Source organism: Dermacentor variabilis, unplaced genomic scaffold (genome assembly GCF_050947875.1).
Source record: "Dermacentor variabilis isolate Ectoservices unplaced genomic scaffold, ASM5094787v1 scaffold_12, whole genome shotgun sequence".
Lineage (NCBI taxonomy): Eukaryota > Metazoa > Arthropoda > Arachnida > Ixodida > Ixodidae > Dermacentor > Dermacentor variabilis.
Genome location: NW_027460280.1, coordinates 41,487,385 through 41,510,943, shown reverse-complemented (window position 1 = coordinate 41,510,943; position 23,559 = coordinate 41,487,385). Strand labels below are relative to the sequence as shown.

Sequence of the window (23,559 nt, the reverse complement as noted above, 5' to 3'; positions counted from 1 at the left end):
GCGCGCGATTGGCCTCCTTATGTTGACTATTCAACGTGCTTGCAACATGACTTTGAAAGTCGATTGCACTCAGTCGTTTACGTCATTCCGAGTGGTCGCTATATAGCTGCAGCCAAAAATGTTTATTTTCGCTCTGCGTGTGCGCATGCGTTTATGTTCATTTTCCCCGGTGAACATTCCAGCATCTTCCTCGCTGTGTACACACAGCTGACACGCATGCTTCCTGGCTGGCATTCCTGGTTTACGCTTCATTTCTTGCGCTTGGGACGCGTGTTGCAGTAAGCGGCATGCTTTCACTGCGTGTTCGTATAGAAACGCTGTCCCTGCTGACGACCCCATCTGCTTGGCTTCTCACTAACACCACCACTTCCAGTGCATCGCAAGTGTAGAAGCCGCATGTTGCGAAAGCGTGTCTGGTATTTGTTTGCGCTATCGAAGCCATATGGGAGGCGAGCTTCGCCATAACTTCTCGTCCGAAGCAGCAGCGCGACGCTTGCAACTGTTCTGCTGCTTTCGCGCGTTTGCAATGTTTACGTCGACTTCCTTTAGGCATGGCTCTTCTTGGCAGCGCATATGCGCTGATGTATGAGCGCGCTTGTACGTGAGAATGCCAGGGCCCGAGGGACCTCACACCTTTCGTATAACATGGCGTATACTCGAAAACGGCTGGTGAGCACACAACAGTGATAGAGTTATACTCCTTTCCCAGTGCCACATGAGTGTTGGCGTTCTCAGGCATGCGATGTTGTAGGTGCGAGAGCTAGATAGTTATCCGTTGGTTGCTTCTCGACCTTAATCAGCGTTTGTATGTTTCACGGCACCGGGCGTGTAGTTTAATTATGTGCAGGGCTCGAATGCAGGATATCAATTGTCGCGTGAAAGTGTCCGAAAGTTCTGAATAAAGAGAACAACAAAATATGCAGAGATTGCGCGCGAATAGGTAGTTCCCTGTAGATGGAGTTACCGGTATCAGATATAAATGTATCTTGTACCTACGCGGGGACGCATAAAAATGCGCATTCTTAAAGTTGGTATTAAGCGGCGCGCCAGTTTCTATATTGCTCGGTTGCAATCGTTTGGGTGTTCTCCTCGCTTCTCAAGTGCATTCGGAACGTGTGTGTATATATAGGTTGCTGCGAGAAACACTGTTTTTCACATTTTTTCTGTATAATGTTTCTACCAGTTGGGAGAAATTGTTTTGGGATACACTTTTACAGCGCTATGAAGCGCGCTACCAGCTGATCACCCATGTACTTGAAATAATAGCTGCCCAGCTTCCAGTTAAAAAAATAAAGTCACGCAGAAACTCCTCTGGGAGTTGCCTAAGTAAGCGTAAGCATTGTGCCGCTTGCTCATCTCGACACAGCCCGGTGCCATTATCAATGTTATGAAACTTGATCTGATCAGTACAAACCCTTGTCGACCCGTGTCGGTTGTTATCGGCCTTATCGGACTCGATCCGAGCCTTATCAGCCCTTATCTGTCCTTATCAATTTTATCGCACATAATCCGACCCTTGGCAACTCTTATCAGTCCTTATCAAGCTTCTCGGACATGATCCGACTATTATCGTACTTATAAGCTTATCATAATGGTTCCGACCATCCTAAGCCGTTATCGCTCTCTAGCACATTATCCACCCACGTCTAACCATAATCAACCGTGATGAGACACCTATAATCCCTCATCACTCTCACTCACTTCTTATCATGCTTATCAACTCATTGACTCATTGAGGGCTCACGCTAAGCGCGTGATCCCTCAGAGATCTGTGGCATTTAGGTCGGTGAAGGAACGCCCCATCGAACGCACATCCCACGACCACCGAAACGCATGGGGGACTTGGCGTTTGGCATTAAGTTTTCGCAAAATCGGAATTTTTCTTATGTCTACAGTGTTCCCAGTCGACTCTACCTACATGTGGTCCTAGAGATGGCTTTTATTCCACCATCACCAAATCTTTCAACAAAACCTTCATAGAAACTGTTCTATAGAACAGTTTCTATGAGTTATGAACAGTTTCTAGAACACATGTCAAAGTATACTTTGACATGTGTTTTGTACCGCCGACACAACACATTCATAGTGTTCAGATATATTCACCTTCGGCAAGCGCGGGGGGTCGTTGTTTCGAAACTGACCACCGCCAAAGCTTTTCCTTTCAGATTTGTTTTGTTTTATACGTTAATTTCTTTCTAGCAATTGTTCTTACGTGACGGGCGGACATATTTCCTCGTTGGGTAGGTATAGAAATGTTTACGCATTTTTAAAATATCACAGTTTCACCGTAACGGCGACGCAATGAATGCGATGGCAACTTGTTAGAATATTACACGAAGTGCGAATACTCGTAGCTGTTGTGGCAGTATAAATTGAAATGAACCTAAGCTAAGTAACAAAGAGCAGTTGTGCTTAGGAGGTCCTCTGTTTGAATCCTGCAATCGGAGAATTTCATTCATATTTATTAATTAAAGCCAACGTCTTTCTTAGCGATTTTACTACCAAGCACTTTTCCGTATCCGGCACGTTTCGAACCTCATATCTGGGCCGGTCCCGGAGGTAGTGCGCAGCCGCGCGCCAATAGAATTGCATCACTTTCAGGTTTGAGTTCTGTTACATTGTTTCGCACTTTTAATATTTAAGTCTGAGAAGATTTAAAACAAAAGGCACGCGCTGTCGGTGTTTTGTTTGATGACATTTGTTTGTGGGCTTCCATTCTTAAAATTCCGAGTAATAATACTGTCAAGAATGTAAGACCTGCAGCGTGAGCAACTTTAGTGATATATTGGTGGTGGCAATATAACACGTATACACCGCACATCATATAAAGCAAGGCGTGGCATATCGCATATATATAACTAAATATATACGGAACCTCACGGCGACGGCGGCAAATATTCGCTTGGAGCGTCCATATAATTGCGATCGCTATATTGTTAGGGTTGGCGTCTGACACCATGTGGCGACAGGTCATTCACCCGACCTTCTCTGAACAAGAGCCCACGTGCACCGGAGGGGTCATTCACCCGACCTGCCCTGCACCGGAGCCCACGTGCACCGGAGGGGTCATTCACCCGACCTTCTCTGAACAAGAGCCCACGTGCACCGGAGGGGTCATTCACCCGACCTTTCCTGCACCGGAGCCCACGTGCACCGGAGGGGTCGTTCACCCGACCGGATTCGTCGCTGAGAGGATCGACCTCTCCTTCCCGTGTTTGGTATTGCAGGAGGAGGGGCCCTCTCTCCGTGCCTGTCACGTGTCATCGATGGAAGCAAGATCCCGCCCACATTTGTAGAGAGCTATTTAAGGGGCTCCGAAATGTACTGGCGGATGAGATTAAGAAGTTTGCAGGGACGGCATGGCCACAATTAGTACATGACCAGGGTTGTTGGAGAAGTATGGGAGAGGCCTTTGCCCTGCAGTGGGCGTAACCAGGCTGATGATGATGATGATGATGAAATGTACTTTGACATACTTCTTACTTGAGACTTCATACTTCATGCTTTCCTTATTTTCTTTCAACTACCTTTGAATAAACCGTGCAAGTTTCGCACTAGCAAATCGTCTCGCCCCTGCTTGGTCGCCATGATCTACCGGATGCCTGCAGCCCGCCGACAACGCCACGCTACCCAATAAGTAATGTCGGTCGAGCTTCGATAGGCAGGCGTCGCACTTCTCGGCACCAGTGCGGTACGGTGGGCTCCGGTGCATGGAAGGTCGGGTGAATGACCCCTCCGGTGCACTTGGGCTCTTGTTCAGAGAAGGTCGGGTGAATGACTCCTCCGGTGCACGTGGGCTCCGGTGCATGGAAGGTCGGGTGAATGACTCCTCCGGTGCACGTGGGCTCCGGTTCCGGGAAGGTCGGGTGAATGACTCCTCCGGTGCACGTGGGCTCCGGTGCATGGAAGGTCGGGTGAATGACTCCTCCGGTGCACGTGGGCTCCGGTTCCGGGAAGGTCGGGTGAATGACCTGTCGCCACGTGGTGTCAGACGCCAACCCTAACACCCCGAAATTATCGCTGCGACGATGTATACTGTTTAGCATAACTTTCGTTATGTATAGGTATGTCTTAATATGGATATGTGAAAATGTATATGTCTATACTATTATACAGTATGACAGCGACGTGCTTGATTCACGCGCAAAAATAAGCGAATATTTCAAAATACCTTCCTCTCACCCCCATGCTTCATGTTGGTAGGTGTAGTATTGACGGCGATTCATATGCAAAAATCCACAGTCACCGTCCTTGTACACCAGCTGCAGCGTCTCCACGAAAAACGAGGAAAAAAAGAACTGTACAGGAGCGCAACTTGAATCCGCTGCAGGTGCTACACATCCCACTGATAACGCCCGCCATTTGAACGACCTTTGGCTATATCGAGCTCTGCAGCACTTCCTTGCATTTGTGAATTACGTCAAAATAGTGAAGGCGGTGGGGGTGGGGGGGGAGGTGGTCTCGCTGAATACCTTTTGGAGTTTTGTGACTTGTAGCGTTCGCATTTTGCTGCAGTGGAATTAAGAATGCGCTTGCTTTATCATCGAAAGGCTGTGAATAGCGATGGTTATTGGGTCATTGACTGAGAAGCAGCCCCCGTCCCCTATTCACAAACACGATAAATCCGAGGACACCTAAGCACGTCTTATGAGTTGTGAATGCGAAAGCATTGATGTCCAATTGAACGCCGCTGCGCTGTCCTTCGAATTATGAACTCTTCGCAGGCAAGCGAGTGCGTTGAGACGCTTGACTGGTTTAGCCCGGTGGGTGAGACACTCGGCTTCTGAGCGTGGGGCTGTAGGTTCGACACTCACTACCGCCGACTTTTTTTTCCTATCAAATGCATTGTTCTTTTTATACATTAATTTCTTGACAGCAATTACCGAGGCGAAGTTAACACGCAGGCGAGAGCTTGCGCGGACAAGGAGCGCGTGGGTAACGCAGGCTTCCGAGAGCGAGGGTGATGTGGCGTCGCGGCGATGCCCTCTCCGCTCCCGCAACGCCTGGCGCGCTGTTGGTGCAGTGCCTTTCGCCTGCTCCGTCGAGGCGCCACGTGACGTGGCGTCGCTTCGCTGCTACGGAAGCCCGCTTTTTCGCTCGATGGGCCCCATTTGATGCTTTCGCATGAAAAAGAAATCGTGGGGCCGCAACATCTATATGGGGACGGGTTACCAGCGAAACTGTTTAGGCTGCATACATTATGAGATCATACGTTTTCTCTTAATACGCCGTCGCACTACGCCGACACAAGCGCCGCCGCGGTCACCGCACCTACCATGCATATGCCGCAGCCGCTGCTGTAGCCGCGCCCGTGACCAATGAAAGTTTTTTGCGCATGCTATCTACCTGCGCGTCCCAGCTAACGTGTGACGTGAAAATAACTCCGAGAATCTTGTGCTCGTTGGCAATTTCGATGCATGGATCAACAGCATGCGGGGGATGCATACAGGGGCTAGAGGTAAATAGCTTCGCTGTAAGATAAGATGTTACGCTAGAAGTCGAGCTACCAGCCAGTCGTGAGGCGACTGCGTGCAGCAGTTAACACGGCAGCGCGCCCAGGTGCAACCAGCCCGCAGTACAAATTCCCTGGATGCGCGCCTACTCTCGCAAACCCCACCGACAGCGGCTGCCCACGACGCGGCCGAGTGCCGCGCCGATCATTGCGTGTGCTGTCAAGGTTACGGCCGCCTCACCGTCCGGGATTGGCCACGCAAAACAACCAGAGGGTCAATCGCACCGCATCCGTGCGTGCATCGATCCTTTCCGCCGTGTCCACGGGCGACCGCAGCGTCGAGGAGATTTTGCAGCCGGCCGGCCCATGGTGGACACGTGAAACGAAACAGTTAGCAGGCGGACGCAACCGGCTAAACTTTCCTGGAACTTCTCAAGGCCGTACGGGTCGCCGGCGAAACAAAAAGCGAGAAATAGAAGGATCCGGTGACTTGGTTCAGTTGAATTCATCTTACTGAAAACGCAGAATGTGGGCTAATAAATGGTAAAGTCAGCTATAGGTCTCTTGTGGCAAGTCTCTTTCTTTATCCTTTTCTTTTTAAATAGAAACAGTTTTCGTTACGTTCAACCAACGTAACGAAAATAGCGGAACTAGACATCCTGGGGCCACATTTACGGACGACCACGCGTTTGGAGATAATTTGCGAGATTTCGCACGAGGTGCCGGAGGCATCGGCGTGTACAAGCTACAAAATTCTTGGCACAGAACCGCACAGAGCTAATCACGCTTTCTTATCACAGTAGTAGGAAGCCTGACGCTTCCGGTGCTAAACGAGAAGAAAGGGGGGTTAACCGAAGGGCCCTATTTTTATTAGTCATATCATAAGAAGCCAACAAACACTGACACCGAGGACAACATAGGGAAAATTACTTGCTTAATAAATGAAATAAGGAAACGATAAATTAACAGAAGTGAAAGCGGAAGGAAAAACAACTTGCCGCAGGTGGGGAACGATCCCAGAACCTTCGCATTCCCCACCTGCGGCTAGTTGTTTTTTCATCCACTTTCATTTTAATTAATTTACCGTTTCTTTATTTCATTTATTAAGCAAGTAATTTCCCCATGTTGTCCTCGGTGTCAGTGTTTGTTGGCTTCTTATGATATGACTAATAAAAATCGGGCCCCTCGGTTAACCCCCCTTTCCTCTCGTTTATTACATAACGATCGAGGGTCTCGAATACGGCAACATTGATGCCTTCACCAAAAAGGATCACGTTCTCGTGACGCCTGCGGCAGAAAGGATGTTCCACATCCACCGCCAAGGTCTGTGAGGGGTGGCGCTGGCTAACACTCCCAGGGTTCTAGGAAACATAAATAACCAAAAAAGTGGGTGGTGAAACGGCGCCGCGGTAGCTCAATTGGTAGAGCATCGCACGCGAAATCCGAAGGTTGTGGGATCGTTTCCCACCTGCGGCAAGTTGTTTTTTCATCCACTTTAATTTCCATTAATTTATCGTTTCTTTATTTCATTTATTAAGCAGAAGTAATTTCCCCTATATTGTCCTCGGTGTCAATGTTTGTTGGCTTCTTATGATATGGCTTCCGGTGCTAGACACGCGAAATCTCACCTAAGTGAATGTATCCCCGAAAGTGATCGTGCTGGGGTGCTATTCTGGGTCGGTATTCACACAAAGCTCTGACGCAAGAATTGTTCGTATAAGGCCAATTTCCTACTAATGCTGATGATGGACATATCATAAGCGAAGGCAGCCCGTCAGTGGCAAAGTGCACTTACCCACGAAAAGCGTTGTGAATTCGGCCCCGGAATATAGCACCCCGAGAATACACTGTCAAATCCTGTCATGTTGCGTTTTGAGCGATTCACAGAGGCTGTAGCAGCCCAGTGAGCCAATCAAAAACTGACAAAATGGCAAATTCAGCAATAAGGCGGGCTTTGACAAGCAATCCTAATTCGTGTCATTGGAGGCTCACTTTGAGCTCTAGCGCGCCGATGACATCGTGCACATTGGCAAGTGTCTGCTTGCTGTCGACGCGCTCTTGGCGGCCTTCGAGGAGAACGAGAACCTTCTCGACCTGTTTGGGCGCAACTTTCCGGCATCGCCAAAAAGGTTTCATTCGCGGCTTGACACAGTTGCTGTCAATATTGGTGATTAGGACGAGCTAAGGAAACAGCAGACGCCTGCTACTCGTGCGCGTGCTGAAGGCAAGCGCATATCGCATGTATGGTTCAAGGTTTCAGGAAGACGGCAGAGCTCACAGTTCGGAGATGCTGACCGTCATTTAAAGAACTGTCATTTAAAACAAGCTGAGCCGTTCTGTGAACCTCTAGGCTCACTAACTGGATCTTAGGACACACGGTGACGTAAGTTTTCGTGCGCATATCCTCATCTTGCACGTGTCCTCGACGTTGTACGCTCAAGGAGCATTTGTAACATTGTTGTTACCTTTTAAACTTTTCTTTCCTCGTCCCTTCTTTGGTTTATTATGAGCCTGAAAGGCAGCCATTATTTGCATCTACGCACGTAAGAGAGCCTTGCGGTCGACAGCCCTTGCGGAGCTCGCGCGCGCGTGCTGCGGCATTAACGCGAGTTTTTCTTCCCGGCATGGCCCTGGCAGCCGCCGACCTGCAGGGTCCGACCCTGACCGGCATCAAGGCCCGCTACCGGATCGGCGAGCGCATCAACGCCACTTGCAGCAGCGGCCCTTCCAGCGCGGGTCCCACTCTCCACTGGCTGATTAACGACCGAGAGGTACGTACACACACACAACACGCCCCATGCGAAATGCCCGTTCCGCTTCTTTGCATTCGTTCAGTGCCCGTCCTGTGCGAGAGCATTGCGAGCACGTCACGCGCAGTTGTGCAGTGCCAGTGAATGTGGTGGTATTAGATGGCGTAATTAGATGAAAACTGTCAATGAGAGAATTGTGGAGCGACACGAAAAACTCCCGATACAGTTTTCTGTAGCTCAATGCGCGCTACGTAAAAGTGTTTTTACAAGCATGAAAGATGCCCGCGAATACATTGCCGCGCGACTGGCCGCTCGAGGTACTTTGCGTGTAATCGCGGGCTTGTTTCACGCTCGGAAAAACACTTTTATGTAGCACGTATCGAGCAACAGAAAACTGTATCGGGAGTTTTTCGTGTTGCTCCACAATTCTCTCATTGACATTTTTCATCTAGATTAATGAATTAAGAGTAATTATATAGTTAGGCGGAATGAAAACAAATAATATGAGTATCTCCAAGCGACAGCAAAGAACTGTTATGTCGAGCTACGTGGCATTTGCACATTTATAAAAGTTGGCTCAAGTTACGTGGGACACCCTGTTATAGAACACTTACGAACGAAAAATTTTGTGCATTCGGGACCTTTCATAAAGCGTATTTTAGGTAAGTGCCGTCCGCGATTTGGTATCGCTTGTCGTGATCACACCGACTGCTATCATGAGTGGCTGGTACACCGTTCCCGAACGCCAACCCATGGCCAACCAGTGAAGAAACACTTTTATAAGTGAGTTTTGCGTCTACACTCTGAAACAAAATTACACCCTTTTGGTCGTATCTTGCCGCACGACTAACGTCATCTGTCTTGCCCGCATTTCCTTTCTTTAACGCTGCAAGCCCGGCACTTCCAAATCACGAACGGCATGCGCGTTATCAACATGACACAACATTATCGGCAGGAAAGTAGCGCTCACAACGTTTTCAAGAAACGCAAGCAAGACAGATGACGATTATTGTTGTGTGGCAGAGATACACCCCAAAGGGGGTAACTTTGCCTAAGAGTGCACTGCAGAGGTCAACGAGGACATAGTAATCCTGCCAGAGGCATTAGAATTTGGGCATTGTGAAGGAAAGCTTAATAAATCTGCGCTGGAGATTAGTATAAAAGACGACTGGCAGCAAACGCAGGGAACGTTGACAATAGATTTTGGGGCACTGTATTTCTTTCAGGGTCAGTGTTAACATGAACCGCGGGGACTAAAGACCGAAAATGGGTGAAAAAGAAAAGGTAAAAATGACGAGCTTGGTGGCATCCGCCACCATCCCATTTCAAACGAGATGCTTGTAATATCCATCCATTCAACTTCATGACCTGAAGCGGTGCCAGGTCATGAAGGCGCCACGCAGAAGTTAGGCCCTACTGCGCTGCAGGCGCCACGGAGAAGTTAACCATTGTCTCATCACCCAAGTTCTGATGCGGGATTTGGTATATATGCACAACAAGGGATGGTAATAAAGGTGCTCGTCTTTGCGTGGCAAGTACTCAGTAAGCGAGCAGGGGCCACTAATGATGGCGATCAAGTGTCTGTCGTGAATTGAGAGTGGCTGATAAGAAGGCATTATTATACCCGCAAGTTCGGTCGGTCGGTTTCAGAACGCACCGTTGCAAAGGCCGCGCAGCTAAGTGAAACCAATCCTTCTCCATTACGTATATATATGCTTGGATTATCACTTTTAGAGCTTGCTTACAAGCTCGAAATGAAGCTGGATTGCTGCTTTTCACAATGTTGTAACATTGTCGGAGTGCTCTGAAATGATCAGTCAATTGGCTCACGAGAAGAGCAAGACTGCAGTTATACGCACCACGGTTTGTGCTTTGCGACTGAGCAACTAATAAAATGTTGCGTAAGGCACCACATAAACGCGTACGTCGTCTTTGATATCGTAACGCCAGAACTTCCAATTCAGAAACTGCGAATCCTCTGCTTTTGAGACACTGGGGAAAGTAAGTAATATCACTTAATGTTGTCTCCCAGAACCTCAGTGTGCGCCGTGCGTTCAGATGTTTGAAACAAATAGACGAAAATGCTGTTGACAATTTACCTTTGCTTTGAAAGTAACAAAGCTTTTGTTGTCACCATGGTGCGATAAAGTTCGGTTAGTTGGGGCATACTTGCCAAAGAAGGTGCTGTCTTGCTTTCTTTTTCTTCTTGCTTTGAATTAAGGAATGCTACTCATTTTGTTCTGTCTTACAGTTCCTTCTTTCTGCTCGTTTAGAGGTTTTGCATTGCTAGTTTTTATGGCAACCCGGTGCTGCAACCCCGCCTGGAAATGTTTTCGTGTCACGACATCCGAGAAAAAATTCAAGTTTTGTCTAAGCCATCGCATGCACGCTATGGAACCGGAAGGTGCAGTTTATAGCTTGCTTCCAGTACAACCAAGTCTGGATTATTTAATACCGGACGATCCGCTTCACCGATTTGTGTCCTATGTTCTCGGTGATGTGGAACCCGTCCTCTGGCTGTACCCGCAGTTTGAAGGGGAAAGAAAGGCGCTATACTTGACGGCCTACAAAGGAGGGTCTTCCACACGCGAGCTTTGAAGACGTAGTGTTCCCTGGAGGGCCTACAGTAATCAGGAAAATAGTTCTACGCCTGTTGATTGGCTTCCTCCGAGACACTGTGTTGATCAACGTTTGATGACGCACCCGAGTTAGCATATGAGAGGCTCAGGGGAAAAAATTGCTGGACATACAGGCAAAGCTATCACCACCTGCTACAATACCACCACAACCATCCCGTGAAGTCATTGCATGCATAAATTAGAAACTGAGCTGCGAGCTCGTAACCTTTTGCCACTTCCATGCTCCGAAAACTCGAGGGCACCTAGACGTTTTTTATGAGTTGTGAATGCGAAAGCATTAATGTCCAAATGGACGCCGCTGAGCAGTACTTCGAGTTATGAACTCCTCGCAGGCAAGCGAGCGCGTTGAAACGCTTGGTCAACGCTTCCCAGATAGCACAAGGCCGGTGCACTTGCATCCGTGACGTCATGCTACCTTGCCCGACGGCCATAGAATTTAATGGGGACGCTCCCTAGTAAGCCGCGGTGATTTTGACGTCACCGCTTTCGTCACGCCGTGCTTGCCAATGGAAATTTCGGTCCAAGTAGCATGATGGTAAATTGATGAATTAAATTATGTGGTTTTACGTGCCAAAACCACAATCTGATGTGAGGCACGCCGTTCTGGGGAACTCCGAAAACTTGGACCACCTGGGGTTCCTTAAAGTGCACCTGAATCTAAGTATATGGGTATTTTCGCATTTAGCCCCCGTCGAAATGCAGCCGCTGTCGTCTAGCATGATGTCAGAAAGCAGAGTGTACGGGCCCAGCTGCTGTGTAGGAGGCGCTAGTTTAACCCAGTGGGTAAGACACTCGGCTTCTGAGCGTAGGGTTGTAGGTTCAAAAAATTCTTCCTTTCGAATTTATTTTGTTTTTATACACTCATTTCTTTAGAGCGATTACCAAGGCGAACTTAGAACGCATGCGAGAGCTTACGCGTCCAAGGAACGGGCGGATACACAGGCTTCCGAGAGCGAGGGTGGCGTCTCGGCTATGCCCTCTCCCGTCACGCAACAACTACCGCGACGGCAGGTGCGCCCTTTCGCTTGCCTTTCGCCCGCTCTGCTCCGTCGAGGTGCGCACGTGACGTGGCGCATCAGCCAATGGGAATCTAGGTGCCGTTTCGCTGCGACAGACGCCGGCTTTTTCGCGCAATGGGCCATTTGGTGCTCTCGCATGCAAACTCTGCGGTCAGCAGTACTGTGCACACGTTTGGCGGTGACCGTGAAAAGTTCAATAAAACTTGGTGCTGGGCTAGTTAGTGATGCATTCTTTAAAACTGAAGGTAGCGCTAAAAAGGACAAACACACGGTGAAAAGATGACACAACGACGAAGAAACGCTAACTTGCTGCCACTGCGTTTCTTCGTCGTTGTGTCGTCTTTTCACCGTGTGTTCGTCCTTTTTAGCGCTACCTTCAGTTTTAAAGAGTGAAAAGTTCCCTCCGCGGTGCGTGAACGTTTCGCGCACGCGCCATTCTGCCGGTCATGTTCCAAATTTCGAGGGTCACCTTTGTGGGAGCTGCAATTTGCCACCATCGTTGCTTGCTGCGTGCCGCGACGGCCCTGCACAGATGCACCTGGCGAATGCTGAGCTTCGCGCGCTCAGTGCTTCGAGGGGCCTGAAGCCGTCACATATAAATGGCCCCTATTGTGCCGGTCGAGAACGGCTTATTTTGAGCACTCTCTATGCAAGCCAAGGAAGTTAACGTGGTAACAATTTGTGTCGTCGATTCAAATAGTTTTGTTGTTGTTATCTCGTCCTATGCATTCATGTAGCGTACCGCTGAAGCAGCTAAATAAAGCTACAACAGCCACAGAACTGCAGCTGCATAGCCAAGGCCGATCCTAATAGGTCGCGAATCTTCTGGCTGTTCAGAACAAATTGTCACCGACATCATAAGCGATTGAAGCGCAACTATTTGAATAGGGAACAAACATGGGGGGGGGGGGGAGAACATTTTTGAATAAATGGAGACAGTCTAATTCATTCAAAGAAAATAAAACTGCTGATCAATTTTATATACGTGTGGCGAGGAAAGAAAGGACAACTCTATTTTACTTTCTCATTTTTAATAAATACCTTTTTTTTTGTTTTTTTTTTTTTCGCGCCCGCTATAATAGCTATGACGCCACTATCACTTGCAATGCAACTCTTGAAGTGTGCAGAAAGGCGCGCTCGTAAAGTTCACTTGTTCCAATACTCGTACTTTGTGTTGTTTTGCCTGTCGACGTTTGTCTGAATTTGGTGGCGCGGGTAGTTTCATCGTTTCTTAACCTGTCCAGTTGAAAGTACTGAGTTACGACCCCGAGATAATTGTTTAGTTTAGCTGTTTTCGTGTGGCTGCGCTGGTCGACGGACTTGGCGTCTGCCAAGGACCAGCACTCTACGCCGAAGGTTTTCGTCGGCCTCCAAAGAAAGTTTGTTCTGTGCAGGGGTGTGATTTCGACACCAGTACGCCTGCCCTTTTGATGCATTGCTTTCCACTCTCAAAGCTGGAAACACCCATCAAGTCGAACGGTGGGGTATTTGAAAACACAGCTCTAATGGCAGGCCAAAAAAAAAAGAAGAAGAAAACGAAATCGCACCTTTGAGAACAAAATGACGTCACTTCTGTTTTTAACGGATAGGGCGTCACGTTATTTTTTCTTCCGCCGGAACTGTTCCCTTGTTACACAGATGGCGCTAAGCCCCGTGAACCGCCGATGAACCGCTATGTTTTGAACGTATGGGGTTCTATGGAAGCTTCAGTACCAGGTATATTTACCTTGCTATAGCTTCAGTTATTGCGACGCCAGTGGAGCAATGCGCTTTGCTTCGTTTCTTTCGCGTTGAGCTCCAACATTATGTACAGACACTTTAGCGCTCAAAACGCATTTACGCCGTATGTGCCATCAGATGTACCGTGTTGGGCCACGCGGACGTAAACCGCGGCGCTTCTCGCGGCGCGTTTCGATTACCTCTAGGGGTCTTGCCACGACCTCTTTTGCTCGACTGCGCGCGCTATAGGGTGACGTCATCGAAACGAACCCTTGTCGTGGCCGACGTATTGGGCAAAACGAATCGCCCTGAGCGGGTTCATCAGCATGAAACCCAAGGGAACAGAAATAAAGAAAACCACTTATAGGCAAGCGGGTCCTGCGGAGCTGGAAATCATTTCACTCACTTTGGTTATTGCTGCTCTCGAAGCCATGCGAGGTCATTACGCGGCGGGTGGGGTGACTGGCGTGCCCTTCTTTCCGCTGCCACTTTACTCCCCTTGTAGCTGGAATAGGGAAAAACTACCGTGCAGGAGACTGGTGCGCGAAACCAAGGACGGGAGGTCGTTCTGGTGACGTCACTCGACTTCATTACGCGTGGATGTTCTCAATCCCACACCCAAAGCTGTAAGCCAAAGTGAGCACCCTATAGTTAAGGTGCCAGAACAACGAAAGGCAGCACTGCAGCAGCTACATAGCTGGTCTGGCTCTGTTGGCGAAAATTTCTCATCACTTCTAGACGGCAGGACTGAATCTCACGTCCTCCTAAACCTGATTACTTGAAGTGCAGAGCAGTGTGAGATTGCATTACGCTATGTGCGTGCCATTAGCGGCGCGAAGTAAATCGACAAAACCTGCCTCGACCGAGCTGCCCAAACTTTATTATTCGTAGCGATCTGTTCGCTGCCACTGGATCTCGCGCCGCGTCGAGAACTTTTCAAAACGCTCAATGCTAGTTCTGTGCCGAGAAATTCAGTCATTCGCTGTCGCAACAGCGAAAGACCACAATCATGCGCCCATGGTACATATGACGGCCCTCCTGTAATGCATTATTCGGTGCTGCTAATTAACACGCTATAACGTGGACACCTGTGGAAACACTTGTAAACGAAATTGTTAGTCATCAAGCGGTGATGGAGGAGCCCTTGCCGAAATACGAAGGTCGTTGTTTTGGCCTCTATGCAAACAGCGACTTTATTATTGTGTTTGACATTGTTACCTAATTTCCCATCACTACGAACCAGCTATCCCAGTATCTTATACTCTCTTGGTCAAAGGCCGATCAGAATATCGCGTATTTTTTTTGTTGCAGACCTTTATTATATAAGCCCCTCAAACAAATAAAGTAAATTCATTGGCAGTTAATTTAGTCGCAAAGGCGAGATAAATGCGCTGTCATTACGTCGCATCTCTTTGAGGTCCCGGATCCGTTGTTTAATCAACCGCGTTCGCCACATTGCACAGTGTTGTTCAGGGGCTCACTCGACGCACGTCCTGCCTCTTCGAAGAGCAAATTGTGCAACGGACGGTGGGCCCAGAGCAGACCACCGTCAGCTGCTATATATATATATATATATATATATATATATATATATATATATATATATATATATATATAGTCATATCATAAGAAGCCAACAAACACTGACACCAAGGACAACATAGGGGAAATTACTTGTGCTTAATAAATGAAATAAAGAAACGATAAATTAATGGAAATTAAAGTGAATGAAAAAACAACTTGCCGCAAGTGGGAACCGAACCCACAACCTTCGCATTTCGCGTGCGATGCTCTACCGATTGAGCTACCGCGGCGCTGTTTCCCCGTCCACTTTCTTGGGTATTTATGTGTCCTAGTAGAACCCTGGGAGTGTTAGCCAGTGCCACCACTCACATACCTTGGCGGCGGATGTGGAACGTACTTTTTGCCGCAGGCGTCACGAGAACGTGATCTTTTTGGGTGAAGGAAACTGGTCACTAAACCCACACATGCTACCTAAAGGCATCAATGTTGCCGGATTCGAGACCCTCGTTAAGTAATAAACGAGAAGAGAGGGGGTTAACCGAGGGTCCCGATTTTTATTAGTCATATCATAAGAAGACAACAGACACTGACACCAAGGACAACATAGGGGAAATTACTTGTGCTTAATAAATGAAATAAAGAAACGATAAATTAATGGAAATTAAAGTGAATGAAAAAACAACTTCGTTTATTACTTAACGAGGGTATATGATGGTATAGATCAGTCAAGTACTGTCGATTGTCGCACGGAACGAGCAAAGGAACGAATTTTGATACGTCAAGGATAAGAACCTACTGCAAGACCTTCAGAAATATTTTATGCTGCTCTTTACGTCATAACACATCTACTAAATTATTAGAGCATGCGTCGTGCGGGGTTCGACGCATACTTTCTTCCTCATACCGGCAACACCGGGAGTACCGCTCAATGTCGTCGCTCACGTGGGGTTCGAATTGTATAGGCGACGAGCGGATGCGACAACCTTGCAGATTGCTTGCATAGGGTTTATACTTTAAGGACCGCGCAAGGAGCGATGGAGCGAAAAAATATCAGTAAGAGAGCGATCTGGATCAGAGAGCCAACGGGGATAGCCGATATTCTCGTGGATATATTAAGAGAGAAAAAAAAAAGAAAAAAAAAAGCCGACAGATCCCACGCCCTGTGGGAATCGATGTTATGCGAAGCAGTGTGTGGGAGCGTATACCAAGTTAACGGAACGAACATGAGAGCACCAAGACGTAGACAGACAGACAGACAGACAGACAGACAGACAGACAGACAGAGACAGACAGACAGACAGACAGACAGAGACAGACAGACAGACAGACAGACAGACAGACAGACAGACAGACAGATGCATGCATGCATGCATGCTTAGCGCTCACGTCGGATGTGCTTCATGCCTCGCACTGACGCACGTGTAGTACATGCACCGCCTACCCAGCAGTTCTGCGTTGTTTCTGAACGATGTTCCACCGATGACAGCCGTAATCGGCGGCAGAGGCCATCGGAGACGCGCGTTGCCCGACCGAAGCGTGGGATGTCATGAACGCGCGTTTGTGACTCGTTCCAGGCCGCTGTTTTGTTTTCATTCGGCCGCATGTATACAGCTCTCTCTGCTCGTTCCAGCAATGCGTCCGATCGTGACAGAAGCCAGTGCAATGTCCGCCTTGTGGATCTTAGGTCATTGGCGCGGCGGGCGATGACAAGCTCAATTCCCTGGTGACTATATATACGACTGAATAGATCGGCACGGCGCGGACCATTGATGCCCCATATTCGTACAAACGTGCCAGGCTCTTGTTTATATGCCTCCGATGGAGTAGGGAACATTGAATAATCATCCCGTCTACCCGACTCGCTTCTTTCTGTGCAGACAACGCAATTCGTTACCGCGATGTGCATACGAATAAACCGATGTTAACAGCTCTCTTTTCCCCCTTTGTTGTTCTTGGATGTGGGCTGTCGCTTCCGCTCAGCCACTGTGCACAAGGTTTGATGTAACCTGTGGTTCCTTTCTCTTTAACTATACTTTAACCTTCAATTCCGCCTCAACCGAAAAAAAAGAAACCAGCCGCATGAACCTTTTGTGAATTATTGCAGCATAAAAGAAGTTACATGCTCATAGATTTTCGCATGCGCACAAACATGGAGAAAGCAGTGATGGAACAGCTGCGCCATCCTGCGCCAAAACAATTTAGTGGAAAATTGCGCCATCCTGCACCAAAGCATGCATAAGAGCGAATCCGTCCTTCCGTCGATGCTTCGTATCTGGCAAACTGAAATCGAAACCAAGAGAACGCCATCATCACCATTATAGAATTGAGGAAGCAGGGGCCTGTCCATAGAGTTTCTCAACTCTGTGGGCCCGTCGGAGCCGTCCGGTTTGTCATTCGCGCATTTTTCTCTCACAGAAATACAATGTAGTACTGCTGTGCTGCTAGCGCTTTGTTTCGGTGCTCATCGAACCTGCGTGGTACAATGTACGGAGTTTGCCGAAGAAGGATGTCACATTCTAGGATTAAAGCTGAGCTTTTTCGATGTTTATGGGTGATATCGGGGCTTTGCAAGAGAGCCGCTGCAATCATAATCGCACGTGGTGCAGTTAAAAATGGTATTAGCGAATGTGGTCGAATGTGGCACACGGCGAGAGCCGCCATTTCGATGGGTGACGGCAGTTTGTTGACGCAAAGGTTTATCTAAATGTTTCGCAAAGGTCGCTGCGCTATTTCGGTGAAGTAGACGCCGACGCAAGCGCAAAAACCTGTTTGCGTCTCGCGCATGCGCAGTGGCGCTGACGCTATTTTATTTTTATTTTCTTGCGGCCCCTATTCGAGAACTCCCCAATGTACATTGTACAATGTACAATGTACATGGCATGACATGAGTATATTGCGTGATGGTACTGATCGATCTTGCGGTGAGCCTTTGCGCACAAGCCGTGACTTGTGTTGCATCTGGGGTTAATAAACACGCGTTTGTGGGCGATCTCTCTGTGGTGCATTCTCTGCGCCATATCGACGAAACCGGCCATAACGGCCTTTGTGCGTCGCGGTGTCGAGGAGCGTCGCGTCCTTTGCTGACCGCGCTTTAAGCCTCGCGCAGACCCGTATCCACAATATATCGACTATATCAGTTAAAATTGCATGCTATACGTTAAGCACACGTACATTGGACCCTGCGCCAAAAGTGCTCTCTGTTGCGCATAATCGGCTTTTTTGCCTGCGCCAGGACCTGTGCCGAAAAGTGAAATGGCTGTTCCACCACTGAGAAAGAAAACAACAGTTGATTTACGGCCAACTTGTTATTTTATGAAGAAACGAAGCCGCCGCGATGGCTCCGATGCAGCTGAACATGCATGAGGCCACGTATTTGATTTATGGTCGCGGCGGTCGCGTCCTGATAGGGGCGGAATGCAAAAGATTTCATAATTTCTCGTTCGTCTTACGTTTTCCATCTCCCTGTAATGCATGATTGCACTATGCAATGAAGGCACATGCGCGCCGCTACGCTTTTATAGCGAAGCTGTATGTGGCTAGCCGATTCGTTCATCCGTCTGTTGCCTGTACGCCGAAATCTCCTCCGGCGCAACCCCATGCGCATGGGCGAAAAAAAGAGAGAGGCGCGTGATTGGCTGCGCAAGTAGTGACGTCCTAGCTCTCCGTCGCAGCCGAGAGCCCGCGCAGCAGTTCCTCTCCGGCTCCGAGGAGCAGGCAGCTTTCGATCAGCAATGCCGCGAGCAGAAGCGGGAACGAGCTCGTCTACGCCGTGCCGATGCTTCAGCCCGGGCTCAAGAACAGGCTTGTGCAGCCGAGCGCAAGCAGTAACTGCGTACCGAGGATCCGGCAGCATACCAAGCCGTCGTTTATGAACCGTCGGGATTCACACAGTGATAAACACCGGGGCCGCACGTTTCAGCTTCGCTGGTTAACCATCTGTACGAAATGCTTGGGCGGTGATATCTTTTCTCCTTTTTGCGATGTATGACATTGTAAATTTCAGTCTTCCTCTGTACGACGGGATCAAGTATAGAAAGAGTTTTGTCGTAATTCACTCAGGGCGTCTTTTCGTTTGCACAACGTAGCGTCTTACCTACATAACATTTCTCAAGTGCATGTCAACGCGGAATCGTTGTCGTGCGGAACTTGGCCGCCGGAAAACAAAGGTTCTACGGGCTCCACGGTTGTACGGGCTTGTTTTGAATGTATATGGCTTCGGATGGACTGCATGCGGAAACGCCGACATATTTGTCGGCGTTTCCTTAGAGCCCCCGGATGGACTCTTCGGTGATCTTATCCCACTTTTTTTTTTTAACAGCCCTTTAAACAGGCCGCTTTACTCCGGATACGGGCTCGTGTGCTGACCTGTGCATGGTTTTGGCAATTACCTTGATACGTTGCGACGAAACGCTTCGTGTATGTACTATCGGCGTCAAATAAAATATGAACAGCTGAGCGCCTAACTGAAGGTGAAGTACGCGCCGTCCGCTCATCACCGTTGACAGCCGCGCACACCCGGTTCAACTGCCCTGCGCGACGATGTTCACACCATACACTGATATTTTCCTGTTCTGGGGCTCCTTTTTATTTGAAGACGAGAAAAGCTGGACGGCGCAGTGATGATGACTGCGTAAACTGGGCACCTTCGTTCGCGATTCATTTGACGCCGATATGGCACATACGCTTTCGCCGCACTGGGCGATACTATACTGGCCCTATGCTGTGACGTTGTAGCTTCTTCGATTGTTCTTTTGCTGCTTTGAAATAAAAGAGAGCCAGAACAGAAACTAAAAGGGTGAGCATCATCGCGCAGTGAATCAAACCGGATGAGCGCGCCTGCCGATGGTGATGACTGGACAGTGCGCGCTTCAGTTATGCTCTCCGCTGTTCACGTTTCATTTGACGCCGATAGTACATGTATGAGTTCCTATATAGCACGCATGTCCTCTTTCTCTTTCAATATAAGTCACTTTAAGCTGCATGGCTCTGACACCGCTTACAAAACGTGTACCAGTGCTTCTTTAATATAACCTCAAAAAAAAAAAAAAAGAAACATTCCGCTGCGACACTGTAATGTTCGCGTCCGGCGTCTCATCGCAGAGACATTTCGCCACCAGTTTCGTCAGCCCCATAATGCGCTGCGCCTGCTCTAGCCATCGCGCGGCGTGACGGAACGTCCGCCGCTGCAACGCGCCGCTTTTCTATTCCAGTCTCTATTTATTTTCTTTTTCTTTCTTTTTTTCAAATTAGTCATTTGCGAGCGCGCCTGGCCGGGACGTCCTCCGCGCTTGTCCCCAGCCAGCCAGCGAGCACGCACACTGTCGTGATAGTGGCAAATCGACCAGCCGCCACCTGTTGTTTCGAGCTGCAACTCCTTTTGTACACTTTGCTGCTCCCTCGGTGCTTGTTCGTATAGTTTCCGATGCGGCCTTGAAAACAGCGTGTCTATAAAAAATAATCCGCTGATGTTGTAGATAGCGCGTCGGCTGCGCGCTTTCGTTCATGGGCATATATGCCGTGCAGCCATCCACTGCGGCTTCCAGTTACCCGACTGCGATTCCGGCGTAATTCTTACGTCACAAAGGCATACCGGATATATGCACACACTCGCCGCGCGAGACTGTGCAGGCGTACGTGCGTACTCTGCGTCTTGTTTATGTTTCTCGTCCATCGCGGCTCTCGAGGGCCGTCGTCTGCATGCGGCCGCCGCGCGGTCAGGGGAGCGGGCAGCCGGATTGCGGCGCAGCTTCCCCCCCCCCCCCTCCCCACCTCATTCTGCGCTTGCACTGCACGCGTGATACGCACGCCGAGCGCTTCTCTCCAGAGGCGGGAAAAGGAGCCGCTGCGTGAAATGAGGAAGGAGGGGCACGCGGGGATCACAGCAAAGCCGTGGGAAGGAAAAAAAAAATCAGAAGCGCAAAAAACGCGGCACGGTTCCGTTTCAAAACACTGCCGGCGCGACGCCTACGGTCCCTAGCTTAGTTCTCGTTACACAGGCGCCGCCGTTGGCGATCGATGTTGGCGGTGGGGCGTCTCAGGGTCGGCTGCGACGGCGTCACCATCCCTCCGGACGTGTGCGGCCCATAGTTCAGCGCCGAAGAGACGCACTGACCGCGGAGTGCCTCGTGCACTCCTCGGTATACACGCAGCTCGTAAAGACCGACCCGGGGCGGAGCACTTTTATAGGGCGCTTACAGCCCGCACGTTCAGCCGCCGGCGTCAGCGTGGCGGCAGCCGCGTCAATTCAGCGGGCGGCCCAAGCTCGCGCCACGGTCCGCGAGTCATCTCGGAGTTGTTCTTCCCCCTTCCCCGTGGAGCGTCGAATAGCGCCGAGCTCCTCCGTTCAAGGACGGCTTCAAGTCCGTCCGCGTGTATTTATGCCCCGGTTAGGTCGCCTGCGGCGGAGGCGCGAGACCGCGACTCCCCCCACCTCCGAGTCTCCCCCCCCCCCTCCCCGGTCGGCGACATGTATTTCGTCACGCCGCACCACGGACAGACGCGTGGGCGCTTGCTTAGCCGACCTCGCCATTAATCCTTCTTTCCCTACGGTCCGGCTGCTAATTTTCTTACTCATTGTTCTCCTCTTCTATATATATATATATATATATATATATATATATATATATATATATATATATATATATATATATATATATTCTTCGCAGCGACGCCTTTAATTCCTTACTTGGATATATGGCTTTAAATCTCACTTGATTCCTCTCTGAAAGGGTTGCCGCCGGCTGCATGACGTATACGTCGACTCTCTCTGCAATGTGCCCGGGTGTAATGACTCATTGGGGTCACCAGTATCTGTCTCTCTTTCTTTCCGCGTCTTAGCGCTTTTGTTATCTTTTCTTCTTCCTCGCTCAGTGGGAAAGGCCCGGGGGAAACGGAGTAGCAGCAGCCGGGGCGGCGCGCGAGCTTCCCCATCGTTCATCGTCGCGTCCTCTTGTTCGTAGAGTTCATTTCCTCCATATTGAATAACAAGTCAAAAGGCCTGTGCTGCGTGCCCGCGCTCAAACTATGCTACCCCCTCCCCGTAGTCTTCGTCCGTTGCGTTCCTATAGGCGCAACTGTCGCGTGGCCAAGAAAATGATGCGCCTCAGCATACGCATGGAAAGGTATCGGCGTCGCGTTCGCAAGTCTTTGCCGCCACGTAACTAAACGCTGAATGATGGTGGCTATAGCAGGCGCGCCTTTACAGCGAAGCTGTTAGCGTCTTGTTGTTCGGCATTTGTCGAGTCCGCGAATGTGGGCAAAAATTTGGGCCGATCCCGGAGGTCGCGCAATACCGGGCCGACCCGCGGCGGAGGCGAAGCAGGCATACATTCTTTGGAATCGCGCATACAACCTAAAGAACAGCGTTCGTTTCAATAAAGAACAAGTGCAAAACAAGCATCCGAACCACAAATTTGATGACTAGCCCGCAAAAAGTTCTACGGACGTTTTATGTCGCTTTTCGATACATGCGTCCGTGGAGTAACGGTACCAATATCGTGCTTTTCTACTAGAGCTCCTGTGCCTGCCGCCGGATAGCTTTAATAACGTTTATTTATTTATTACACAGTACTGGTATGCTTGAACATCCAGAACAGACATTGAGAACTTCGCGCGAAAGCACTTTGCATGGGTGAGACAAGAGCGAGGCACACCAGTGGTTATCGTCGGCGACGTTAATGTTGACATTTGCGAAACCCGACAGGAACGATTGGTTCGTGTTATTTGTCAGGGACAACTTTGGATTCACGTGCTACAACGGCTCCGATCAACCTACCACGCGGTGCAGATCGTGTTTGGATTTGGTCTTCGCCAAGAATGTAGAGAAAATTGTCGCAGAATCCATCACGGTCTACCACAGCGACCACAAAGCTATTATGGATACCGTTATTCTAAATTAACAAAACATTCCATACCCCATCACAGCTATCACAGCAAGTGTAGTGCTTTTTCAACAGCTTCGCTGGACATCCGCTTTCGCAGGGGCAATTTTTTGCGGGGCAATTTTTTCTGCTCTTCTTGTGGAGAAGCAAGGTAGCTGTGGAATCGTTGTAAATATTTTCCAAGATATTCGCGTATGCCTTCTGCACTCCTTAATTACGTAATGCCTTCATGACTGCTGGTACCTCTACTGAATCAAATGTTTTTTTTTTTCATAATCTATGAAACCCATATATAGAAAGGTTGATTATGCTCCGCATATTTCAGTTATATATCATAACGAGAAAGGGAACAGAGGGGCCCAATTTTGATTATTAGTCACAATCATAAGCCAACATACAATTACACCAAGGAAAGCACAGGGGAGATTATTTGTAGTTCTAATTGAAGTGAAGGAATGGTAAATAAATGGAAATGAAAGTAGGTGAAATAACAACTGGCCGCAGGTGGAATAAGAACCCACGTCTTCTCATTGTGCGTGCGATGCGCCGTATTCGTATCGATAAGACCATGTTAAC

At 49.0% G+C, this 23,559-nt stretch overlaps 1 protein-coding gene across 1 annotated transcript in view; it reads left to right on the top strand.

Annotated features, from left to right (window-relative positions):
- The window catches only part of LOC142566273 (uncharacterized), a 93,590-nt gene that overhangs the window by 38,634 nt on the left and 31,397 nt on the right, over positions 1-23,559 (top strand). The window contains exon 4 of the mRNA XM_075677157.1: positions 8,090-8,223. Coding sequence (XP_075533272.1) covers positions 8,090-8,223 — 134 coding nt within the window. The remainder of the gene's footprint in view (positions 1-8,089; positions 8,224-23,559) is intronic.